At 39.6% G+C, this 26,998-nt stretch overlaps 1 protein-coding gene across 1 annotated transcript; it reads right to left on the bottom strand.

Annotated features, from left to right (window-relative positions):
- Positions 1-55: 55 nt before the first annotated feature.
- LOC131245992 (ribosome-binding factor PSRP1, chloroplastic-like) lies at positions 56-26,998 on the bottom strand. Its single transcript, XM_058245838.1, has 7 exons — positions 26,963-26,998; positions 26,720-26,815; positions 26,024-26,217; positions 24,487-24,540; positions 585-795; positions 360-503; positions 56-283 (listed from the first exon to the last, which is right to left on the bottom strand). Exons 1-7 carry the CDS (start codon positions 26,996-26,998, stop codon positions 56-58), a joined length of 963 nt encoding a protein of 320 aa, XP_058101821.1.

The raw sequence follows: 26,998 nt of genomic DNA, 5'->3' as shown, positions 1-26,998 counted from the left end.
AGAAGGCTGATGAGTGGATCTAACGTCATCCATGTGTGCACTTACGTTTCTCCTTCTACTTGAGGACGTCTCTGTCCCCTTCTTGAGGAACCAAATCAAGATTCTCATCCTGGACCTTCAACCGGTTAAACCCCTTCATGTGTCGTCCATGATCAGAATCCTTCTCCTTTATCTTCCTCAATTTCCTCTGTATAATCGATGACACGAGATCTATGCTTCCGTAAAGCGTCTCTGCATTTTCCTCTGCACGCACCACTCCATGCTTCTTCGTGAACAGCATCACCTACAAAATTCCCTAAAACCCCTAAAAAAAACACTACCAAAGAAGCAAAGAACTACGGAAATACCACTGCACGCACCTCGCACCTGTGGAGCTTGGTGCCTTTCCCAATCTCACCGCTGCTGATGGACAGCTGGACGTCTACTTCTCTAATGAGTTGGCTGTGCTTCTGTATGGCCTTCCTGACCTTATCTTTGATGTGGCGTTTCACTACTTCTGTGAGCTGTAATTATTGAGCAAATGGCAATGGATTTCAGGTGAGATTTTTACTTGAGTTTTCTGAAGAGAGAGACGGAGAATTTACCTCGAGATTTTTGCCTTGGACTATCAATCGGACAGAGGAGAGAGTGCCATCCCTGGACATGCGGACAGTGAGGATGTTGGGAGAGGAGGGTTTGGGTTTGGGTTGAGAAGGAGAGAGGGAGAGAGAGAGGGAAAAGGAAGGGTTGAGGAAATGGGAATGTAGAGATGAGATGTTACGGTTTGAAGAGGAGAGAGAGATTAGAGTTTTAGTGTTGAAGAGGAAGAAGAAGAGCAGGATGAGATTGGAGATTTGAAGAGAGAGAGAGAGAGATGCGAGACGAGAGATTGAAGAAAAGGGGAAACAAAAGAGCCCTAATAACGTGGAAAGACGATACACTCCTGGGTTTTGAAAAATGTGGCTGCACTTGAAAACGGTTTAGAATAGTGTGCAATTAGAAACGGTTTAAAATTGTTCCTGAACCAAAGCCCTAGCCGTTCCTAATAAACGATTTTGTTGTGATGACATGTTCTCAATTTGTGCGGTACCACTTGAGCTCATCTAGATGGTTGACTGACCCAACGTTAGAACATGATGCATGATGTAGAGCCATCACTAGTGCATTCTGGAGATAGTTGAAGTGGAATGTGTAGAGCCCTAGACCAGCATACATTTGGCAAGGGTTTGAATGAATCAAGACCTCCCATCTAGTGAACCCTATTATGTGCAGTCACTATTGGGGGACCGTGGAAGCACATAGATGAATCTAGGATAGTAATCCAATTGGACCAAGCAAACACGAAAAGAACACATATTTTAATGTGGATAAACCCTTGCGGGAAAAAACCACGGCACAAAGCCACAAATATTACTATGAAAGCATAAATTACAAAGAGAGAGTTTACCCGATTCGAACAACATCAAATATCACCCTTGCTAGACCCTTTGAGACTCTGGAATGAATATGAAACCCTAATAATACTTCCAAATCTCGTTTACACCCATATATATAGCATTGGGAAGAATCGTAAATGAAATCGAAAACAAATTTCACAAAGCCGACGGATGTGCAAAAAACTACGTAAAACAGTTCGATGTCATCAAACGCCCTTTGATGTCATTGACACTTAACCTTCGATGACATTAAAGTCACTTCAATGGCATCGAAAAACCACCAAAACTATCCAGAGACAACATGAATTTTTCAGAAATCTTCGATTGCTCGACCCAGACTCAATGGCATTGAACACATTTTTGATGTCATCGAACACTCCTCAATGTCATCGAAAAATGGCACCAATATGTCCAGCAACCAACAGAAAATTCAAAAAATACTCGATAGCATCGAACCTGTCATCAACAGACTATTGCATAACTGATTTAAGACATCTATCAACAACAATCTCCAATATGTCTTCAATCTTCAAACGTGTAGTTTCTTGTCATCTTCTCTTATATCTGCCTTGCATCATACCTTCATCAACGCTTCTTGTGCACACTCCGTCCTCCTTTTATGCCATGGCCAAGCCCAGAGAAGTCACACAGAACTTGAACTTCTCTACAGGAACTACCTTAGTAAGCATGTTCGTCGAATTCATGCTCGTGTGAATCTTCTCCAGAGTCACGCCTCCTTCAAGCACTCGTTGGATTAAATAGTGTCGAACATCAATGTATTTAGTACAGGAGTGATAAACATAATTTTTAGCTAAATTGATAACGCTCTTGCTATCACAATTAACCGACACGACTTCCTGTTGAAGCCCCAATTGATATATCATACCTCTCAACCAAACACATTCATTAAATGCTTATGTCACTGCCTTAGAGTGCCTAGAAGGATATATGGTGCAGGGACTCCTCACCTATATTTTTTGGCACCCTATCCTTCAAATGGGCGGTCCTGTCAAACTCATATTGTTTAGAAATTTTATTCCTATTGTAAAAATCCCACAAATGATCCCCTTAAATTTGAAGTTCATCACAATGAGAGAGTCTAGACGATCTCGTTTGCCAATATATCACATGATATTGATGTTCCTAGCTCTAGTGAGGAAGTCCCTCCTTTTCGACTAACATGATTCACAGCCAAGGAGGAAATGACCCACGCGTTATGCAATGGTAAAAATGTCTCATGGCTAGATTGGTAATGCCCTTAGGCATCCCTCATGTCCCATGAATTTAGGATTTTACTTGTCATATTTCTCACAAATGTCTATCTGAGGAAAGGGAATCGAGTCGACCTCATGCAACATGTGGTCAAGACTCTCTATCATGTTAGTCAAGGGCACGAGTTGTGCCTTCTGACCCGGATCATGGATGAGCTGCATTCTGTGATAGTGGGCACAACATTGCCTCGCTCCCATTCGGGTTCTTAATATCCTAGCTAGCTCATCGCTTAGGTCTTACTAATAATGAAGAGGCTACTACTAAACCTACTCCTATCAATCACGCCACATTTAAGAAGATGAAGCTACCAATGTCAGGAGTCCCAGTGCCGCAGCAATCTCCTACTAACCATCCCATTGCCGACATCGGAGCCACTCCCACTACACTCGAGTCCTCTCAAGCTGATCCCTGTTGCGATCCTGAGGATGTCTTTGAGGCACCTCCCACAGTTCCTGCAAAGACTCCAATGCCTACTCATCCTCTAAAAACTTCTTATCACATTTGATGCATGCTTCAGTACCATGAGTAGATTCTAGCTGATCAAGCTCATCTCCATATAGGACAGGCTTAGCTTCTAGCTAATCAAGCAGCCACAATGGAGCATTTAGCACATTGAACAATGGTTTGATTCTCTATGACGATCATCTCGCCTCTCCGACGCTCCTATGGATTTCAGACATGGACGAGTTGTGAATTTTGACCCAGGGTCAACCACCTAGTCTTAGATGTTGTTATGTTGATGTTTTATTGGTGTTTTGCTTGTATGTTGACCATCTTTGAAATGGAGAGCTTGCATTGTCCTAGAAGAGGGGTGAATAGGACAATGCCAAATAATTGAAACAAGTGCTGAACATATAAATAATACAAAGATCTCAATTGCTTGAGTATTAAAACCTTTATTCCAAATAATTCGTACGACAACCTTCACCTAAAATTTTAGGCAGGACAACCTTATTTTACAAATGTTTTTAAAATCAAAACTTTAAACTAGTAAGAGTAAATTAAAGAATTACAACATTTACCACACAACTGAAATAATTAAATACATCCAGACCACCAAAAATAAAAATAAGGCATTCACCACATGGAACAAAGAATTATAGTGGTTCGGTGCTTTAAACATAGCCACACCTACTCCAGTCCTAAAATTACTTTCCTCGTAATTTTGACTTTCACTATAAAAAGATTTTCACTAGGTCACCTTAATAACCTGATACATTCCTTGTGATTTTCATGGGCTATCACAATAAAAACCCAAATTGAGATTTCCACAGGCTATTTCAGACAAAACCTCAACTGAGATTTTCACAGGAGATCTCAGAAAAACCTAAACAGAGTTTTAAAAGGTATACTTATCTTCAACCGTAGAGGACGTAGCAGAAGCTTGTAGCAGAAGGACCTCTTTCTTAAATATAGATGGTGCCATATTCAGTCGGATAGAAAGGGTCTAGGGTTCTATAGATTTTAATATTTTTAAACCCAAATATTACTTAATTAAATTCTCTTAGATCTCAAAGAGGAGTATAGTTTACTCTCTTAGATTAAACTTAAAAGATTTGAAACTAAAGGGAATTGAATAAGCTATTAAAATAAATTATAAATACCAACCAATGGTTTGTCAAAGACTTGATTTTTTCTCTCTTGCAGAAGAATTTGAATAATTAAATTGTGTAATTTGGAATGAGAGAAAGCCTCAATTTATAGGCAAAGAAGTTAGAACTTCAAATAGCCTGAGTTCATCGGATTCTATTTAATGGATTTCGAATTGCGCGACAAAAGAATTATCCAAAATTCAGCTGGCTCTAGGTCAAGTTCGGCTGGCCGAACAGCATAATTCTGCTAGCCAAATTTGCCCTTCGACTAGTCAAATTCCCACGAATTCCAAAAGTTCATATTGCTGGAATTTCACCCGAACTTTCTCAGGCTGGCCGAATTTCAAGCTCGGGTTAGCCAAACCGAAACTTGGGCTAGTCGAATTTTTAACAAAAGTTGTTATTTGTTTCGGGCTTGAAGTTGTGTTGACCGAGGAAGCTTAGGATGGTTGAACCAAAAGTTAGGCTGGCCGAATTCCAGGCAAAAATAAATGTAAAACACATATTTAAACACTTTTGAAAAGCACCTAGTCGTAAGGTCTTTCTATGGTTTATACTACCCGAGATGCATCAAATATCTAATTCATTTTGGCTTAAACTTTGTTTTGAACTTCATCTTAAATTTGGACTTGATCTTTTCATGAACATAGACCAATCTTAAGCTTAATCTTTTCTTAAATATAAGCCAATCTTGAGCTTAATCTTCTTTTAAACATAGACAGATCTTGAATTTCCACCTTGAAGTAGTTTTGTTTCACAAAATTTGACAATCTATGTGTGCTCAACATCCTAGCACTTACAATCTTGGTCATAGGCCATTTTTTGGATTGACCGAATATGTGTGTATGTATCTGGATATTGGGCTGCACTCCCTATTTTTTTCGTTAGTTGAATACATATATTATTGATATTGTTAAGTACTTATCATCCCATATGTTCAATGATTCTCTTACGCTTTTCGATATGTCTTTGTGCTAACCAAAATTGATAAAAGGGGAGATTGTAAATGCATTAATTTGTCAATTACCATGAAGTCAGTTTCTTCAAGTTAGATGTGCCCCAATCAAGTTAAAGAGTTCAAGACTTGAAGATTCAAAGCATGCGAAATGAAGACTCAAAGGCTTATGCATGTACTAAAATCTAGATAAACCAGTAAAATCCTAAAACCCTTCATTAGGTGGCCTAAACAATCATAAATATTTCCCAATCCATCTACCTAAGCTCAAGTGTCAATTAGATTAGGATGAACTTTTTAGAAGAAAGTAAAAAAGAACCGAACTTGAAAATTTCATTAAATGCAGAGAGTATGTTGCTATCGACCCGTGGACAGCCTCCTCGATAGGTCGACAAGTCGAAATACATAGCTGACAAGTCGAAATGCCCAAAAATAAGATAGAAAAGAAAATTGATATTTCTGAGGATTTCGACCCATATATGACATGTTTCGATAGGTCAAAACAAGGGTCGATGGGTCAAAAACAAGGGTCGGCAGGTCGAAAATGCAAAAAACTAGACAGAGAATGAAACTCATAATTTGGCATATTTTGACCTATGGATGAGATATTTCGACGGGTTGAAGAAAAATTTTGACAAGTCAAAAGGAAGGGTTAATAAATCGTAAGTGGCAAAATATGGACAGAATTAAAAGAATACTCATAATCCTAAATATTTCGACCCATAGATGGATTATTTTGACAAGTCAAAAGTCAACTTCGACTGGTCGAAAAGAAGCGTCAACAGATTGAAAGTGGCAAAAAGTGGACATAAAAAAATATTGTGCCACTTAGTTTTGATCAAGGTAATTATTTAGGGCCGAGTTTGATTAAGTTTATGACATTAGCTATATCTCCAAGTCTTACTTGTAGTAGTATATCTACAATTTCAATAATATTTAACGACATCTCGCAATTAAATCATTTCCCGTCACATTACATTTAAACAAAAAATACATTAATGTACATATCTATAGGGAAAGTATGATATATTATTCCTTTGGTATTGAAAACTTGCACTTCCGTCGATTATGACCCATTGTTTTGCACCTTCCGCACTTTACTATTTTTCATTTCTCTTAACATGAAGGAATTCTTGTCTTTTTTGGTCTTCTAACTGACCTCTTCTATCGTAGGGGTTTAATTTTCGCACAATACTGCCTGAATTCATTTGATATTTTTCATTCGCTCTTGCCACATACTGGGTACACAAATTCGTTATATGTGATCTGGTAATTTTGTGTCATATAAAATGGAGAGCAGTAGGTATAATAAGGAAGATTATACTTTATACATACTTAAAGAACATGCAAACAAGGCAACTCTTTGACGTCAAACTTGCGATATGTATACGAAAGCTCGCCGAGTTTAACTATGTCATTACAATATCCCACAATATAATACTCGTCTCGAGATATTATATGACAATGGACATCACGCACCTTCGGTAGAAGACCTTTTAGTTGTTTCTCTACCCATGGTGTCAATGGTCTAATAAATGATTATGCAGATTATCTTCTCTTCTATAACATTTCTTGGATCTTAAGTATGATTGTCTCTATCAATATGATCATAGGTTATTCTCTTGCTTCTTTGAACAAAGTATTAACGCACTTCAATATGTTAGTCGTGACCAAGTTGAATATTTTTTCTATAAAATATGAGATGCCCTTCTTTCGAATCCTATTTCTATTAACTATGCATGTACTGGGAGGTTAGCCATTTCGATATCGTGCATTAACTTTTCAAAGTAAACCTTTATGCACGTCTTTACAGCCCACCAATAATATTTTTCTAATAACTTATCTTTAAATGTGTCAACCAAGTTTTTATAAATATGATAGGCGTTGTAGCCATTGATTGCATATAGGAAGACTTCAAGGACTTCTTTCATTAAATCTTTCTGTCAATCTAATATAATGACAAGACCTGGAAGATACCAGCCCTAACATACAATTGAGATGGGTAAGGAACTAATTCCAATTACTATTGTTTTCTAATTCCCAGATACCAAATGTTATTGGTAGGATATGATTGTATCCATCCAAGGCTGTAGCCACGAATAAAACACCCTTCTATTTACCTTTTAGGTGCATCCCATCGATGGCCAACACCATCAATAAAGAACTTTAAAAACTGTCACTCACTGTCCGAAAGCAACAAAACATCTCTTGAACCTACTTGTCCGTGGATTAACAAGCATGACAATTACCATCCTTAGGTTGACCCTCCTTTGCTCATGCAAATAGACTCGGAGTGCATTGTAAAAGTGTTCATGAGATCCCATTTCGCACTTGTTTGCAATCTCCTCAGCCCACTATGCCTTCTTATAACTGATAAGAATATTATATTTCTCATGTATAGCCAATTAATGTCACTCAGCCTTAATCTCATGCACTGCTTAATACGATAAGTAACCAACTCACTAGCTAACTTACTACTTGCTTGTTGGTGATTGCTATTCATCAATGACATGCCACATGTGTGTTTGGATGTGTAAGTCCTTATCTTAAATATCCCATCATCATTCACCATTCATTCACAATTATCTTCAAAACACACTACGATGAATCTCTTGAATGACGAGTATAAAACCCTATATTAGAAGTTTTTACGAATTGTAAATTGGCTTAAAATATATTGGCATTATCTCTTGTCCTTATAAGTTTATCCAACGGCATCTCAATCAAGTCATCCAATGAATCCAAATATTCTAACAGATATGTATTGATGAATATGTCATCCTCAAAAGGCAGATTAACTTGACCAGTCATAAAATTTGATGTTCGAGGCAGCTCAGGCAGTGAAATACCGCTTAGACATACACATTCATTACTGGTGGTGGAGGATGAAGGCACGTGTAGTCTTATAGATAAAGGCGACGACATATATTCACATTTAAGGTCAAAGTCATCTACCCAGCTAACGGTACGTTCCTCACATAAATTTTCATCTTCGAAAGGTACATTAACTTGATCAGTCATGAAGTTTGATGTTTGAACTAGCTCGGGTGGTGAAATCTCGCTAAGACATACTCATAAAATGATGCCATATATTCACATTTTAAATTAAGGTTAGCTACCCGGCTAATACCACATTCCTCACACAGATTTCCAACTACAGGGCCATCATGTTCAACATCACTACAACCGATGGAATTTTCGTGAATTGTTTCATTAATGCGCTGCATTGTCTCTATGATTAACGACATGTATGTATTTGGATGCTTCGACTATGCTTCCAAGAACACTCACACATCTTTGTTGTCTTCAATTTCAAATGGAAGGATTGATTGGTTTGAGCATGGGTACAATACTTTCATCCTAATATCATAATCCTTCGATGTGGTCTTAATAATTATGTACATTTTAGATAGAAGCTTCTCATATGTAGTCCCAATGCTTAAAGCAATATTTTTTACTTTCCAACCTTAAACGTATATCCATTGTCTTCACATGTTAATTCCACATCGTAAGAGCATACGATGATTCTCGCATCTATTAACTGGAAAAAAAAAAAAAAAAAAAAAACGTCAAAATATTCTCAGTGAATCGTTACACATTAAAGTTTTTTTGCTGTCAAAAGAAATTGAGAAATTCTCTTCTATGGACTTCAAAAAAGTATAGTGAAATTAATCGAGTTTTCTTTGAATTTCAATATACTCAGTCAATTTAGAGAGAACTCGATCAATATTTACCTGTACTCGGTGAATATTTACTTGTACTCAATCAATATTCACATGTACTCGATGACTTTGCCCCTGTACTCGATCGATTTTTAATTGTACGTGGTCAGTATTTATCTATACTTGGTGATTTTGTACCTGTACTTGGTCAAGTTTCACCTATACTCGGTCAATTCCTTTATACTCGGTCAATTTCACCAAGTACAATGATATAACCCAAAAAATAGGGGATTTTTTATCTATAAAAAAAAAAAATAGTACAATATTAGTTTTGAAATGAAAAATAAAGTTTTAGAGGACTTAGTTAAACTGGTCAAGAGATATTTCTCTTTCTTCGTTTGTATTTTTTAGCCGTTTCATTGCCTTTTATTTTCAAGGATTTGTTAAGCAAAAGCCCACTTCGGATGACAGTAGCTGGCGTGACTGTGGGTGGGCATACAGAAAGATGCTTATTTCTTTCACGAAGCAAACAATTACATGAGCATGAGATCCACACCACCCATCAGACGTGCCACCTAATGTTTAACCTTGACCTGGACATTAGACCGATTCACCCTCAAGTAGGCCTCACTACAGTAGCTGACGTAAAATCATGACTAGAACCTCTGAATTCCTATGGTGCAGATCTCTTGAGCTTCAGACAGCATCGTTTTTGATACATCTCTTTATCACGGTGATTTGCATCAGATAAATGGATTGGATGGAATCTGTAAACCATGGTGAGTCTCAAACTCAACTAGTGGTAGTTCTTCCCTATCGATGTGGCCTACCCAAGTAATGGAATGAGCTAATTTTAGAATTCTAGGATGAACAAGAGGTCACACACCTGATTGAGGAAGAGGATCTCATGTGCGATTATCCTCACATGTGGCTCTGTTGGTAACAGGCTCATTCCTGTAATAGAGTGAGGCCAACACGGTTTTTATTTTTTAAAGGATACCCTCCTCTGCAGCAATGGACCTCGTGTTTGAAATAACAAGAGATTTTGAAACTGAAGGCCTACTTGGAGTACATATCATTCACTTGTTCGGAGCATTAGACCCTCTTTCTTTTTCCGCAATTCTTGCTGCTGAGGATTTAAGACGGAGAGATCTGCCACAGCTTGCACCTTTTTAAAGTGCCGTGATGACCATTGACTGAGCACACGCGTATGCATGTCTGGCTACCATCTTCAGGGTGGGCCACTGAGGAGTGTGCGTAGCATGAAGTCATATTTTTTTTATATCAAACAATCCTAACCATCCAATGAAGTAGACCAGGACTTCACCGATGGTCAGGCGTCCAAATTCATCGACAACCTAAATGGTTAGGATGAGCTAAGTTCATCATGTGTTTCAGGCTCTACCCCATCTATGGTTGAGCCTACATTTTTGTATGGTCTGGAATACCATTATATGTGTGCAATGGGTGAATAGATGAGGAGGTGCTTACAGTGATACTAGGTAAAAGTGGGGCGTATGTGGTGTATGTATCACCTCCAAACCGTCCATCGGATATGTCCCCTTAGGTTACGGCCAAGGTTTGAAAATCGGCTTGATCCAAAACTCTGATGGACCACAGCCCAAGGAACAAGGTGGAAGGCCTCTCTAACCCTGGGTTCTCACAAGGCCCACCTCAGCTGCAGAGCAACCTGATATTTGTCCTGACATTTCATATAGGGCAGATGAAGAGTCTGGACGGTCTAGATGCCATATAAACAAAATGGTGGGCCCCACACAACTCAGGGGTAAGCATCTCCTCTAAATTTGTCCCTTGTGTTGCGGCCCACCTGAGTTTCCTTTTAAGTTGATTTGTGAACCCTACGGAAAATCAAGGGAATATATCTGATGGAGGGATTGGGTGTTGTGAAAACATAACGTGGTCATCCATATAAATGACTGTCCCAACTTTAGAACATGATGCAGAACCATCACTAGCGCACTCTCAAGACAGTTGAAGTGGAATATGGTAGAGCCCCTCATCGGCATACATGTGGCCAGGGTACATATGAATTAGGGCCTTCAATCCAGTGGGCTGTATTATGTATGGTCCATGGTATTATAAAAAAATTAAAAATAATTAAAAATAAAATAAAAATAAAATAAAAATAAATCATGCCAATAAGGTGAATGGTCGAGATTCTATTGGCATTGGATAAATTTCTCGTCAAAGTGATAGCTCGGATATCCAATTGGTATAGTTTATGAAACATGGCCCATCCATGATAAGCCCCAACGTTTCACGTGTAGATTGCCACGAAGGCACGATTGCACCTCCCTCCTTTTCTAGTTTTTTTTTTTAAAACTAAGAAATAAAGATAGTTTTCTTGGTGGGCCCAATAGTGGATGAAATCTCTCCCACTCTTGCAAACGAGAGATAGACGTCAATGATGAAAAGGAAGTTTACGAGAAACTTTGGAAAAGTAGATAGACACTAATTTTTAAAAATAAAAATATTTAGGTGTGCCCAGATAGACAAACGGACTCTCCGCGTTTTGTAATTACGGTTCGGTTTACTTCCAATTTCCGACGTTTGAGCATTTGTCTTACGTTGAAGTGGGCCACAGCCTCTTTGTACCAATTGTTTTTGCAAACTAGGTATTCGTTTGGCAAAGCCATGGAAAAACAAAACGTGGCGCCCCTAAGTCACGGTCGACAGCCTCTTTCCCTATCTTTTTCGGTCCCCGCATCTGACTGACTCGCTGTAGCATGCGGATAATAGGCCAAAGAGGACAGAGCATAGCGTGTTATCATGTTGATCAAACCATCTTAACCATTTAGTAGGAAGAAATATATCAAATGATGATTAGGGCTCCTAATCAAACAGGATAAATAAAATAATTATGATCATTAACTAATAACTAACTAATGTTCTCTTTTGAGCTCTTCACCTCTCCCATTGGATCCTCCAATTTGCATTGTCTGCTCCACTTTTTCTTTGTTTTTTTGCATGTGTCTTCGTCTAGAATTGTCTTGATCCAACCATCTTAACTAGATGATTGTTGCAAAGAAAATTGAGGATCCAGATTGATTGTACGAATGAGTCTAATCATCAATTTAGACTGTCCATCTTGCCCTTCCCACTTTTGATTGCACATGCTTCTCAAGAATTAATTGATCAAATCATCCTAACCATCTATTTAATTGCTTGGGAAATGAATTGCCCATATTGATTATGAGAGAATTGATCTAATCAAAATTTTAGGTGCACATTCATGTAGAGCGGGTCGTGGATAGTTTCATGGCCAAGATGGATCAAAAAAGGCCCGGTCGGCGACAGAAGTGATCCGGACCGTCAGACCTTAAATCGGGTATATCTCAAAATCCGGAATGAGTTATTGGACGTAAAATTTTCAATGGTAGAGGTTCAATCAAACTATTTCCTATAGTGTGGTCCACTTGAGATTTTAATTTGCTTAATTTTTGGGATCTAGTCCTAAAATTATTTGTTAATATTGATTAAAGGAGTGGATAAAATAAATAAATAACAGTGGACCCCACACAGTTTACTCAGTACGCTTAGGGTACTGAGTTACTCAGTACGTAATCCGCTTCCGGCATGAAATCGGATTGCGTACTGAGTTACTCAATAAGCTTTTATCGTACCGAGTAAACTCAGTTGGGCCCACTGTTAATGTATGTGGTTTATCCACACCGTCCATCCATTTTTACTGATAATTTCAGGGGTTGATACCAAAATTGAAGTGAATCCAAAGCTCAAGTGGACCATTAATTACACAGGAAACAGTGTGGAATAATGATTTCCACTGTTGAAATATTCCTAGGGTCCAAATTAATTTTTATTTGTCATCCAACCTGTTCATAAGATCACAAAGACATGGATGAAGAGAAGCCACAAACATCAGCTTGATCTAAAACTTCTTTGGCCTCCAAAAAATTTTCAATAGTAGAGATTCAATCAAACTGTTTCCTGTAGTGTGGTCCACTTGAGATTTTAATTTGCTTAATTTTTGGGATCTAGTCCTAAAATTATCTGTTAATATTGATTAACGGAGTGGATAAAATAAATAAATAATAGTGGACCCCACACAGTTTACTCAGTACGCTAAGGGTACTGAGTTACTCAGTATTCAATCCGCTTCCCTATGGCATGCGGATAATAGGCCAAAGATGACAGAGCATAGCGTGTTATCATGTTGATCAAACCATCTTAACCATTTAGTAGGAAGAAATATATCAAATGATGATTAGGGCTCCTAATCAAACAGGATAAATAAAATAATTATGATCATTAACTAATAACTAACTAATGTTCTCTTTTGAGCTCTTCACCTCTCCCATTGGATCCTACAATTTGCATTGTCTTCTCCACTTTCTTTTTTTTTCGTCTAGAATTGTCTTGATCCAACCATCTTAACTAGATCATTGTTGCAAAGAAAATTGAGGATCCAGATTGATTGTACGAATGAGTCTAATCATTAATTTAGACTGTCCATCTTGCGCTTCCCACTTTTGATTGCACATGCTTCTCAAGAATTAATTGATCAAATCATCCTAACCATCTATTTAATTGCTTGGGAAATGAATTGCCCATATTGATTATGAGAGAATTGATCCAATCAAAATTTTTGGCGCACTTTCATGTAGAGCAGGTCATGGATAGTTTCATGGCCAAGATGGATCAGAAAAGGCCCGGTCGGCAACAGAAGTGATCCGGACCGTCAGACCTTAAATCGAGCATATCTCGCAATCCGGAATGAGTTATTGGACGTAAAATATATGATTTTGGTATAGAACGAGCTACTTAAGCCACCCAACTCAGCTATGCCAAGTTGCACAAGCCGGATTTGCGAAATACCCCCAAAACAACAGTCGTTTCCCTATTTTAATTCCATTTTTACTATAAATAGTAAGTTTTAGTTTGATTATAACTCTTCATCCATTGGGCTTTAGGAGTTGTGCCCAACGTAAAAAGAGATTAGAATAATTAGGAGAACAGCTTGGTGAAGCCAAATAGGACACTTTCTATTTTTGGCCAAAAACCTTGCGCACTAGTAGACATCATGACCATCTATAAATAGTAAGTTTACTATTTATAGTAAGTTGCGCATTCCAGGAGTTTTAGTTATAGTATGATTATGAAATTTTTCTCATTGCCTGGTATCCCTCTTTAAACGGTTGTGAACTCGTTTATTTCATTCATCAATCAAATTATGAATTTATTAGATTTTTTTTTATTTTTCTTGCTTTCTTTCCTCGTGGATTCGAGAAGTCTCTGTGAGGAGTCCAGAGAAGCTCCATGGATTCAGAGTACTTATCCTTGAGGAAGACGGTGATCGACCTCATCACATTCATCCCTACTTCAATTGGTATCAGAGCGAGGATTCCCCTCGAGCCGATGGCAAATAAAGAAGGTGTGAACCAAAATCCTGTGGACGGTGATCCACGGATTCATTATCTTGCGAAAAGAATGGAAGCTTTCCATCAGGAGAGTCAGTTGATTATACAAGGGCTGTAGGCAACCCTCAACCATCTTGCGGATGCTACTTCCACCCTGAGCCCTAGGCGACACTCTACCGCTTATGGTTGCTCCACCGCCTGTGGTTGTTGTACGACACAACCCCTATTTCCATAGAGTACTACCAGTGGTAAACCGTAGGGCTACACTAGATGATTCAAGTTCTAGCGATGACAACCTTAATGAAGGCTTTGCCCGATGACCAATCCATGGAAGTGATCATCTAGATCGTGTTGAAAGAGACTATCGATGTCACGTCCCAAACTCAGAAACCAGACTCACAAAATTCCCGATCCCCGAATCTGGCGCTGACAGTCTCCGTAGTACCCCATTCTCGGCTCCTGGCACCCATATACTAGGTTCCGATCCTGGGATCCTACAATGAGGATTTCTGACGTACATTTATCTCGCAAGAAGCATAACCATAAGCATAATGCACAAAAAAAAAAACATCACCACATATCCACTATAATAATAATAAAAAACTTTAAGTACAATGCATAAGGGGAATACAATATCAATATCAAAAGCACCAGAAGACAGCTGCACGCTCCAATCTCAATGTTGTTGCAGCGTTCTAGCGTCACCTGCACACAACGATCGTGCATAAGCTTATAGAAATCTTAGAGGGTGGTGTAAGTGTGTGCGCAAGGTAAATGTCAAGTATGCAATATCAGAGTAATGTGGAAACATGCTGGTAAGTCCATGAATGCTATTAGTCGTACCAAGGTTATGCAATGCAAGGCATGAATGTTATCGGCCATACCAAGGCTATGTGATACGAGGCCTACGTAGCGAAATATCATATGCGAGATGCAACATAAGCATGCCAGTCATCATCTGAATCCACATAATAATACAGTTCATCTCTAGAATATCACCGGGGTCTAGTATACTCCAAACCAAATTGCCGCCCCATCGCGCGCAACAAGGTGAGTGGAAGAGACCTCACTATCCGCCTCGCCAGTAGTCTGTCAATACTTACCCGGTACGTCGATAGCGGACTCATTCCTTGAGCTGGTCAAACTCAGCCTAGCTTTGCCCCCTCCTCTCGGGCGGGTAAGGCTATACCCCCTTCCAACCGACCAAGACATAGCTAAAAGCGTAGCCTCCTAGTATTCGGCACTCGATGTTCATGCATCCACTTAGTTTAGACATTGGAGCAACCTCCTGCTACTATAAGGGTTTAGGGAATTTCACCCAAGGACATCTATCACGCCCTATGTACAGAAAAGATTTCCAATGTCCAATCCTGCCATCCACAATATGCTTATGGAGGCTACGGCCCTGATGTCGCTAGGGCGTACAGTAGTCATGTCACACAATGCGAGATGCATGAATCACACTATCTAGTCATGCAGCAATCCTACACGTACCGCGTGCTCATGTGGGAGCAACTCCGCCTATTAGGGAGTCCTATAAACAATCTGTCCAATGGCATATGATATGATCAGTCACTCCTCGTATCAAGCATACATATGATGCGTATGGGCATGTATCGTGAAGTCATACTAAGTATGTTATACGATGATGAACTCTACTTATAACAAGGATGGGCCTAGACGGCCTACTCATATCAAGAATGGGCCTAACAATTATGGGGCCCTAATGATTTGGGTTAGCCCACTAAGGAAAGATGAGAATGGGCCTAACAACAGGCCTTAGGGAGGGTTACAATACGGACATTTAACCACCATTGCCTTTACAATGTGGACATTTAACCATTATTGCTCCCAAAGCATGACCCATTATAATACCAACTAGGAACATGAATGGGCATCATAAACATCATGGTGGAATCACATATCACAATTGGGCCTCATGTATATCACATTGGGCCTCACACAAGGGCCTCACATACATCTCAATGGGCCTCACTCAAGGGCCTCATACACATCACAATGGGCCGCACATGTACATCACACTGGGCCATATCTCATGGGCCTCAAATACATCACAATGTGCCACATCCCATGGGCCTCAAATATATCATAATGGCCACATCCCATGGGCCTCAAATACATCACAATGGCTACACCCATGGGCCTCAAATACATCATATTGGGCCTCATACAAGGGCCTCACATGCATCACATTGGGCCTCACCAAATGGGTCACATATACATCATGTTGGGCGTTACACAAGGGCCACAAATACATCATATTGGGCCTCACACAAGGGCCCATGGGCTAGGCATAAGGGATGGATAGTGAGTGCATCACATACATCATAGTGGGCCTGATGGGGCAGCCCATATAGTCTAGAAAATAAATGGGCAGCATGAGTATTAAAACACATACAACATAGTGGCCTGCAAAATGGGCCTAAGCTGGGCAGCCTGGATACAACATACATCATGGTGGGCCTATTGCATCACAAAAATGGGCCCCACCACTGATGGCCAGCGTGGATATGGAACACATACATCGGGGTGAGTCCCACCGCCCTGAGATGGTCAGACGGACGACGTGGATGTACAACACATATATCATGGTGGCCCCACATCCTTACTAGATGGTTTAGATTAAACACCTACATCAGGTGGGGTCCATGGGTGGACAGAGTGGATACAACACTTACATCATGTGGGTCTCACCGTCCAGTCCCTGGACGGTGCAGATACACACATATCATCAAGGTGGGCCCCACATATCACCATCTAGGGATGGACGGTGTGAATATACAACACATACCTCAAGGTGAGCCCCACCCCCATATGTGGAGCACATGTAGGGTGGGTCCCACATCTAGAAAATGGACGGACAGTGTGGCTAAAACACATACATGAGGTGGGTCCCACTGTCCAGTAGATCCGACGGTGTGGATATACACATATACATCATGGTGGGGTCCCATCGTCCCTGCTGGACAATGCTGGACTCCACACGTGTACGTAGGTCCCACCGTCCAGTCAGGTGGACAGTGTAGATATAACTCATACCTCATGATCGGACCCACAAAACTTGTTGACGTCAATACAGCAGCTATATAGCTACTATAACGTATACCAGCCAATCCGCATCCATAGCATGGTGGATCCCACTTGTTGGATGTAACATGTCATCAAGGTGGACCCCCATGTCCAGTGGGCCACACGATTAGACGGTGTGGATCTAATTCATTCATCAATGTGGGCCACAACAGGGAGAGAGAGAGAGAGAGAGAGAGAGAGAGAGAGAGAGAGAGTGCGATAGAGGGGAGGGGCTCCGCCACTATGAGCCCTCCCTAGGTGGGCCATGTAAATATAATACATACATCAAAATGGGTCCTAAATTATGCAAGGTCTAGATAACCTTTTCACAATGGAAAAAATAAACATCATGATAGGGTCTATGGAGAATGGCCCCATCATGGGAAGAACATATGAATCATGGTGGGCCATCAGCCATGCCTAGGGTCCAAAGCAAGATCTATACCATCAATCGATAGGCCCCACTTGGCCCATCATAAAAAAAACACAATCTAATCCTACAAATCACCCACTGATTCCAGTTCTTCTAGGCTCCTTGGAATGCTAAGCTCCTTGGCTTCAACTTAGACGAAGGATGAAGATTGAGGGGCTAGGATGAGAGATTAGGGGATAGGAAGTGGGCCACACTTGGCTCTTTCTCTCCTTGGGAATTGCTTGGATGCCCACTCCTTGGTTGCTTGGAAAATGGTGGAGAGAATGAGAGGGAGAGAGAATGTGATATGATGAAAGGGATGGGATGGAGTGATGGGTGTGAGTAACATGAGAGTTGACTTTGGGGGATGGGTTGTGTACTTGACTAGTACTTGATTGATTGATGTGATGGATTGGGTAAAGATTCTCTCGGGATTCGCAATGCCCGGCGTTTTCCTCGAAATAAATGTGGGCCTACAACTCCTGACCTGGTATCGCATCGGTGCGCAAGACGCGGCGTTGGAATCACAGCGACAGTGCGGTTGCAATGGTACATGTCTCAAGTTGAGTCGACTCAGATTTACAGGATGCGACTTAGGGTCGCCCATAAATGCCGATTACAGGTCACAGGTTGCCAGAATTTGATGGGGAGGATCGCGGAAGTCAAAGGAACGGTACGGACTAGGATGCGGGCCTTACAATCAAGGTAAGGCTGAACTTTCTAGTTTTAATACTTTATTACTCATAGAAGATTTCCTCGATTGGCTAGCCAAAGTAGAGAGATATTTTGACTACGTAGATGTGTCAAATCATAAAAAGATAAAATTAGTAGTGTTTAGATTAAAATCTAGTGCTTTTGTATGGTGGGATCAATTACAACTCTCACGTACCCGCCAGAATAAGGCGCCCATCTCATTATGGCCACGGATGAGATGTCTTCTTCGATTACAATTCCTCACCAGTGATTACGAGCAGATATTATTCAAGCAATACCAGAATTTCTGACAAAGAAATCGAACCATCACAGATTACACTGAAGAATTCTAACAATTGGCAATACAAAGCGATCTGTCAGAATCTGAGTCACAGAAAGTGGCACGATTTATAAGAGGGTTACAATCAACAATCCAGGATGGAGTTCAGATGCACCCAGGTGAGACCGTAGATAAAGCGGTTCAGTTGGCAGGTGTGACAAAAACGCAGCTTGCAAGAGTCTCTTATTGGCCTTATCCTTCAACTCGACCCCGCATAACGGGTCCCACAAAGGATCTAGTGATGGCACGATGAAAAAAAACTAGTATGAGAACGTCCTCAACTTCCCACAACCGCAAACCATGACACGAGAAGTGGCTCATCTAGGCTTCAATGTGTAGCACTCACAACAGTGGGCCCGAGTAGAATTTTAAATCCTTAAGTTCAGCTAAGGTTGAATAATTGTTACCGTTGTGGCCAACCGGGCCATTTATCAAACACCTGTCCTCAATGTCCCGCGGCACACTTGGCCATAAACGAATGGAGCATTGAAGGTGAGGTCGCAGAAGAAGACTCTAGCTTTGATTAACATGAGCAAGCCACTAAGGAATGAGCAAATGATAATGAGTGGACGATTCAAGATTATGGCAAATCTTTAGTTGTAAGGCAATTACTGTATACCCCACGGAAGGAATTACATCTAGAACGACACAATATATTCCGTATACAGTGCACTGTCAACGAAAAAGTCTGTGACGTGATCATAGACAGTAGAAGTAGCGAGAACATTGTCTCAAGAGTGATGGCGGACAACTTGCAGCTACCAATAATAAAACATCATTCTCTGTACTCAATTGGCTGGATAAAAAAGGTAAACGAGACCAAGGTAACTAAACAATGCACTGTCTCGTTTTTAATTGGCAAATATTATAAGGATCAAATACTTTGTGATGTGATCGATATAGAAGCATGCCATATGTTACTCGGTCGACCATGATGCGACCCATCGAGGACGAGACAAAGCCTACGTCTTCGTCAAGGATAGTCAAAAAATAATCCTTTCCCCTATAACACCAAAGAACTACCCCGAAGCCTCTAAACTAGAGAAGAGTTATCCCCTATCCATTGGGGATTTCATGGAGAAATTCAAGGATATCGGTGAGGTATACGCCATAGTGGTGAAGGGCAAGGAATCAAAACCCTCAAACATTCCTTCGAGTTTAAGACTATTGCTAAACGAATTCAAAGAGGTCTGACTAAAAGATTTACCCGATGGATTTTCCCCATGAGGGACATCCAACACCACATAGACCTCGTCCCTGGGGATAACCTGTCCAACTGCCCTCATTATTAGATGAGTCCAAAGGAGTGTGAGATACTTCAGGGGCGAGTGGAAGAATTGATCCGTAAGAGTCTCTTGAGAAAGAGCATGAGCCCATGTGTCATACCAGCAGTATTAACGCTAAAAAAATGGAAGCTAACGTATGTCTGTCGATAGTTGAACAATCAACAAAATTACCATCAAATATTGGTTCCCAATACCGTAGTTGGACGATATGCTCGATATGCTAGAAGGGGCCAAGGTATTCCCTAAACTAGACCTAAGGAGCGAGTACTATCAGATTCATATCCAACCTGATGATAAGTGGAAAACGACATTCAAGACCAATGAAGGGTTGTATGAGTGGCTAGTCATGCCCTTCGGTCTATCAAATGCACCAAGTACTTTTATGTGTTTGATGAATCAAGTTCTAAAACCGTTCATGAAAGTGCCCTTACTCGTCAATATACGTGAGTATTGAGTCGGTCAGTCAAGTGAGCCTCAAGAGGAAGATGTCAAGATCAAGACTCAACAAGATGAAGGCATACGATCATACTTAAAAAGGTAAATTAAGTCTCGTCTTCCTAAAAAAATCCCTGACAGGTATATGCCCCTATAAGAACCTAACTTACCCACAACTTCTGAAAATTTCTGGTAAGAATGGGTTACTTTTTGCACTTTAAGTATTAAGGAAGCATGGAACAAACAGGAAAATCATATGCCCTATCGAGTGTATCGAAATGCAAATGAAGACATATTCGATGGAATCAAACATCATTTCATTGCATCGAATGCAAGTCCATACTGTCTGGCAATAAAATGAAAACATGCTGTGAATTATTAAATGCTCTAAGTGCTCCTCGATGACATTGAAACTTATGTTTTGATGACATCGAATGATATTCGATTGCATTGTCCTTGGGCTTACTTCTTCCAAAAATCCAAAAATACTCGGAGTGCTCCTCGATGTAATCGAACCTACTTCGATGGCATCGAGAATAAGTTATCGATGTCATCGAAACTAACACCAGTTTTTCCAATAAGCTTTCAAGGAAAATCTAATTTTCTTCGAGCACATTGAAGACCTTTCAATGTCATCAAAATTCAAATCTCGATGGATCGAAAGTCTATTCGATTGCATCGAATGAGGGACAAAATTGTCCAGCAACCATTGTGTATATTTCAAAAAGAATCTCGATGGCATCGAAATGCACATCGATGACATCAAAGGATGTTCGATGAGATCGGACAAGAATCTGTCCTAAACCCAAATAAATATCTTGTGTAGGAAGTTGATGCAATCAGAGAAGGTTCGATGACATGGAAATTTAAATTTCACTGGCATCGACAATGTTAGATTTCTGCTTTTTTTACCATTGGGATTTCAACTTTATAAATACATATGACTTGCCGCTTATAAAATGAACTAAAATTTAAGAAAGTTTCAGAGAGTTGTTATAAGGATAAATACCTACATCCTCGTTCCCTCTTTCCCATTAGAGTTCATCATTCAATCATTTGCACAAGCATTTACTCATATCATCATTGCTTAGATTGAATCATGAACTCTAACATTCATTGAGTTTCTAGCAACATCATTCATGAAAAAATCACTGTGCTGAAACTCTTGAATGCTTAGCTCATGGGAATCTTCTCTATGTGTTTAAATCATATCATTTAATAGAGAAGAACAACCAAACTCTAAACCTCACAACCTCGGAGCATTTATCAAAACATCAGAAGTGGTCACGGTTCAAAGGAGCTAAAGACTCTTCATCAACATAAAAGATCTTCAGATTGTGCAAGAAAAGAGCTCACTCACTTATTTATAAGTACATGGACTCTATTAAGTCTGAAGCCCTTTCCTTGTGTAAGATTGGGATTTAGAGTTTGAGTGACAAACTTGCCAAGACCTTTTCATAAGCCCTCCAACGGGAGAATACATTATCCTTGTGTAGGATGTGTTTGCCTTTTGTAGGCGTTACCTTGTGTAGGCTCCTAAGTGTGTCCTTGTGTATGACTTGTCGCCCTGTGTAGGCACTTAAGGTAGTAATCTTGTGTAGGTCCCTTAATTAACCTTGTGTAGGTTGTGAAGGTTCATGGTCAACCTGATTTAAAACCATTTGATAGTGAAATCCGGTACACTCTAGGAGAGAGTGTGTCCGGCAGGACTGGAGTAGGTAAGTAGCTGAACCACTATATATGATTGTGTTTATGATTACTTTTTATGCATTGATCTAATTATGCTTATGTCTATCAAATGATTATTATGATACATGATTTAGTAAATGTATAAGTATTAATAGGAATCACATCTCATATACTATCATATACACTATCTTTATAGGCTTATTTTATTACATGGAAATCTTGTGTAAGCCTATGTGTTTTAGACCCTCTATTGGCCTGGATGCCATTGAGTTACTTTGCCTTACTCATCTTGATTAACGTTAGGCATTGTGTGTTGTTATAAGAAAATAATTTTTAGAAAGTCTTATTCACCCCCCTCTAGGACACTTGGACATACTTCCGTACTTCAGTAATAGCGGTTATACCATAATTTCAGTTCATTGGTAGATTTGTGGTAGTATATTTTGATGACATACTTATATATAGCTAGGATGAGATGGAGCACAGGAAACATCTTAGGCAGGTGCTACAGGTCCTAGAAATTAATAAGTTGTACTTCAACTTGAAGAAGTGTAGCTTTTTAATGGATAGTCTGTTGTTCTTCAGATTTGTTATGACATCTATGGGCATCCATGTGGACGATGAAAAGGTGCGAACCATTATGGAATGGCCAATCCTGACAAATATTCATGAGGTGAGGAGTTTTCACGAGTTGACGACCTTCTATCATCGATTTGTGTGAAATTTTGGCACGATAGTCGCACCTATTACAGAATGCATGAAAAAAGGAACGTTTCAGTGGACCGATGAGACTGACAAGAGCTTTCATGAAATCAAGCATCGTTTGTCCACAACAACGGTCTTGGTGCTTCCTAATTTCAACAAGCCATTTGAGGTTGAGTGTGACGCTTCATATGTCGAAATTGGAGGAATATTATCAAAGGAAGGCAGGCCGGTAGCCTTCTACAGCGAGAAGCTCAGTAAAGCTCAAAAGAAGTAGTCGACGTATGAGCTTGAGTTGTACACAGTCGTTCAGGGGCTACGACATTGGTGGCATTATCTTATTCAAAGAGGGTTTGTTCTGTACACTAAACATCAAACATTAAAGTTTATTAATAGTCAAACTAACATAAATCATATGCATGCTAGATGAATTGCATTTTTATAGAAATTCACATTTGTTCTTAAGCACAAATCAAGGCGGCAAAACATGGTGGTTGATGCACTTAGCCGTCGTATATCACTACTTGTTATAATGAGCAATGAGGCTGTCAGCTTCGACTGTCTCAAGAAGCTGTATGCCGAGAATGTTGACTTCAAAGATTCTTGGATGAAGTGCCAAGAAGGTCATCCCAATGACCTTCATATATATGATGATTTCCTCTTCAAAGGGAATCGATTGTGCATCCCCCAAAATTCTCTAAGAGAGAAGATTATTCAGGAGCAACATGGAGGTGGTCTCGGTGGACACCTTGGGTGAAACAAGATGTGAGATCTGGTCTTTGGGAGGATTTATGTATGGACTTCATGTTTGGTCTCCCACGAACACAACGTGGCATAGATTCAGTGTTCATAGTGGTAAATCATTTCTCCAAGATGACGCACCTTATCTCATGCAATAAGATCCTCGATACAACACACGTGGTGAATTTATTCTTCAGGGAGGTCGTACGGTTACAGGGGTCCTCAAGACCATTACTTCTGATCATGACACAAAGTTCATTAGCCACTTTTGGCAGACTTTGTAGACTCAATTCAATACACGACTTCAATTCAGCAGCGCCTACCACCCACAGACTGATCGACAGACTGAGGTTGTGAATCACACATTAAGAAACCTTATTCGCTATATTTCAGGAGAAAAACTGAAGCATTGGGATTTGGCCTTGTCTCAAGCTGAGTTTGCATTCAACAATATGGTGAACCGCTTGACAGGGAAATCATCGTTCTAGATTATTTATGGACGAGTACCTCACCACACACTTTACTTGGTCCCTCTACCCAAGCTCCCAGGCATGAGTATTGCAGTAGAACATATGACAAACATGATCATGGGCATCCATGCGGAGGTGCAGACTAAGGTACATACTTCGAACAAGAAGTACAATGAACAAGCAGCAAGCATCGATGACAAAAAGTGTTCGAGGTGGGCGACTATGTATGGTCCATCTGCCAAAGAAAGATTTCTGACCGAAACATACAACAAATTGAAGAATAAAAAGATTGGACCAGTACCAATCATTCGAAGGATCAGTGACAATGCTTACATTATTGATCTTCCAGATGACATGGCGATCTCACGAACTTTCAACGTTGCAGACCTGACCAAGTATCATGAACCAAAGCAGGACGAGAACTCGAGGACGAGTTCTTTTTAAGTGGAGGGGATTGATGTAGAGTGGGTCGCAGACAATTTCATGGCCAAGATGGATCAGAAAAGGCCTGGTCGGCGACAGAAGTGATCTGGATCGTCAAACCTTAAATCAGGCATATCTCGCAATCCGGAATGAGTTATCAAAAGTAAAATATATGATTTTGGGGTAGAATGATCTAATTTAGCCACCCACCTATTTATGTCAGGTTGCGCAAGCTGAATTTACGAAATACCTCCAAATTGACGGTCGTTTTCCTATTTTAATTCCGTTTTTACTATAAATAGTAAGTTTTAGTTTGATTATAACTCTTCATCTGTTGGGCTTTAGGAGTTGCGCCCAACATGAAAAGAGCTTAGAATAATTAGGAGAACATCTTGGTGAAGCCAAAGAAGACACTTTATTTTTGGCCGAAAACCTTGTGCACTAGTAGACATCACGACCGTCTATAAATAGTAAGTTTACTATTTGTAGTAAGTTGCGAATTCTAAGTGTTTTAGTTATGGTATGATTTTGAAATTCCTTTCATTGCTTGGTATCCCTATTTAAATGGTTGTGAACTCGTTTATTTCATTCATCAACCAAATTACAAATGTTTTAGAATTTATTTCTATTTTTCTTGCTTTCTTTCCTTGTGGATTCGAAAAGTCCCTATGAGGAGTCCAGAGAAGCTCCATGGATTAGGAGTAGTTATCCTTGAGGAAGACGATGATCAACCTCATCACGTTCATCCCTGCATCACACTTCATGTAGTACCCTCTTTTGATTGTTGAGAAACAACAGCCATTGAGCTGGCATCATTAATTTGAATAAACCAGCAAAATAGTGATTTAGGCGAAAACTCGTTTTCAATGCGATCATAGTTACTTTGCAAATTCTTCCAAAAGCATCAATCCCACTCATCTCCCATGGATTGCGAAAACTATAGAATCAAACTTTGATGCCCCATTATGGATTTATATATGAGTTGATAAAAAAAAAATTGATGCAGTGGACATAATACAAATTAATATAATGAAATCATACATTACAAGTATCTATGGAGCACCCATTACACACAATGACATAATGTTAAAATAGAAACATAATGATATATATTTGTTTTCTAGAAGTAAATACATAAACTAACTCACAGACATGTAATCAAATGAGATCAGATGATCTCTAACTTCTTACAGTCGAAATTTGCACATCAGTCTTTTATCAATCTCTTCGGAAGTAAACTGTGACCCCAAAACCCACAACCATTGCCACTGATCCTATGGTAGCGAGTATAAGAATTTTAATAATAACAATCAAACATGGGATGTTTGGGCGAACGATCTTAAGTATGAGTATGCAACTCCCAAAGATAAAACTAGCACACATTGATATTATAGAGGCCTTGAAGAACAGCTCATGAGTCGAACTTGTTATTTGATTTCCGATAAACCCTGCCAAAACAGCTATGACCCCACCTGTGGCAATCTGAGTTGCCAAGATTGCAACCCTTGATCCCATCTTGAGGTGTTCTGCTTGTGTCTCATTTTCTGATGGCAGTGATAAATCCACTTCAAAATTTAGACTTTCTGCACCTACATCAGCCTGCTGGCGTATTGTAGTCCCGTTGCTGGTTTCACCATGAACCTATCAATGGAAAATTAGTTTAAACTCATTTTTCTCAAAGAATGATACTAATCATAAGAAAAATAAAAATAAAAATAAGAAGCCTAACTTTTATCCAATAAGCCTCATATTCATTCCTTGGTCCATCATGGATGGGACACTTGTGGAAGAATGGATGGATCATCGTCTGGTCTGTCGATTTGGGAGCTCTATAGTTGATGGACAATTGTATAGATATTGCATCAATGAGGCACGTAATCTTATTCGTCTGACTCAGATGGGTAGTTTTAAAATGGACAGTTCATAAAGAAAAAAGTAAACAGGCCCATATTCAAGTAAGATAATCAACCACTGGAATTTTCAGTCTTACATGGTTTTGTGTAGACGTCCATCTTAGGTTGGCCAAAACAAGATGGATGGTCTATATTAATTTGCAATGGAACATAGTAATAAATATGTACTAATAGAAATTATGTTCCGGTAGAATGTGAAAATTTTTTGTTAAAAGATTAATTGCCAATACCTGGGATTGACTTGGTAGATCAAAATTCAAGTTTTGTATTTCTATTTGTATTTCAGGTCCTGTACCGCTGTCAGCAGCATTGGGATCTAGATGTTGCTGTAAGACGAAAAACAATAGAACAAGGAAAAGAAGAAAACATAGATGTTATGAAGCAGCGTTTTTTATTAATAGAATCAATACAAATACACAGGAAAACCAAACATAACACACACACAAAAGAAAGAAGTGAAGACGTCCTTGTACCTGTGTCATTTCATCACCCATCACCAGCATTTTCAT

Source organism: Magnolia sinica, chromosome 1 (genome assembly GCF_029962835.1).
Source record: "Magnolia sinica isolate HGM2019 chromosome 1, MsV1, whole genome shotgun sequence".
NCBI lineage: Eukaryota > Viridiplantae > Streptophyta > Magnoliopsida > Magnoliales > Magnoliaceae > Magnolia > Magnolia sinica.
This window is presented reverse-complemented; position numbering and strand designations above follow the sequence as displayed.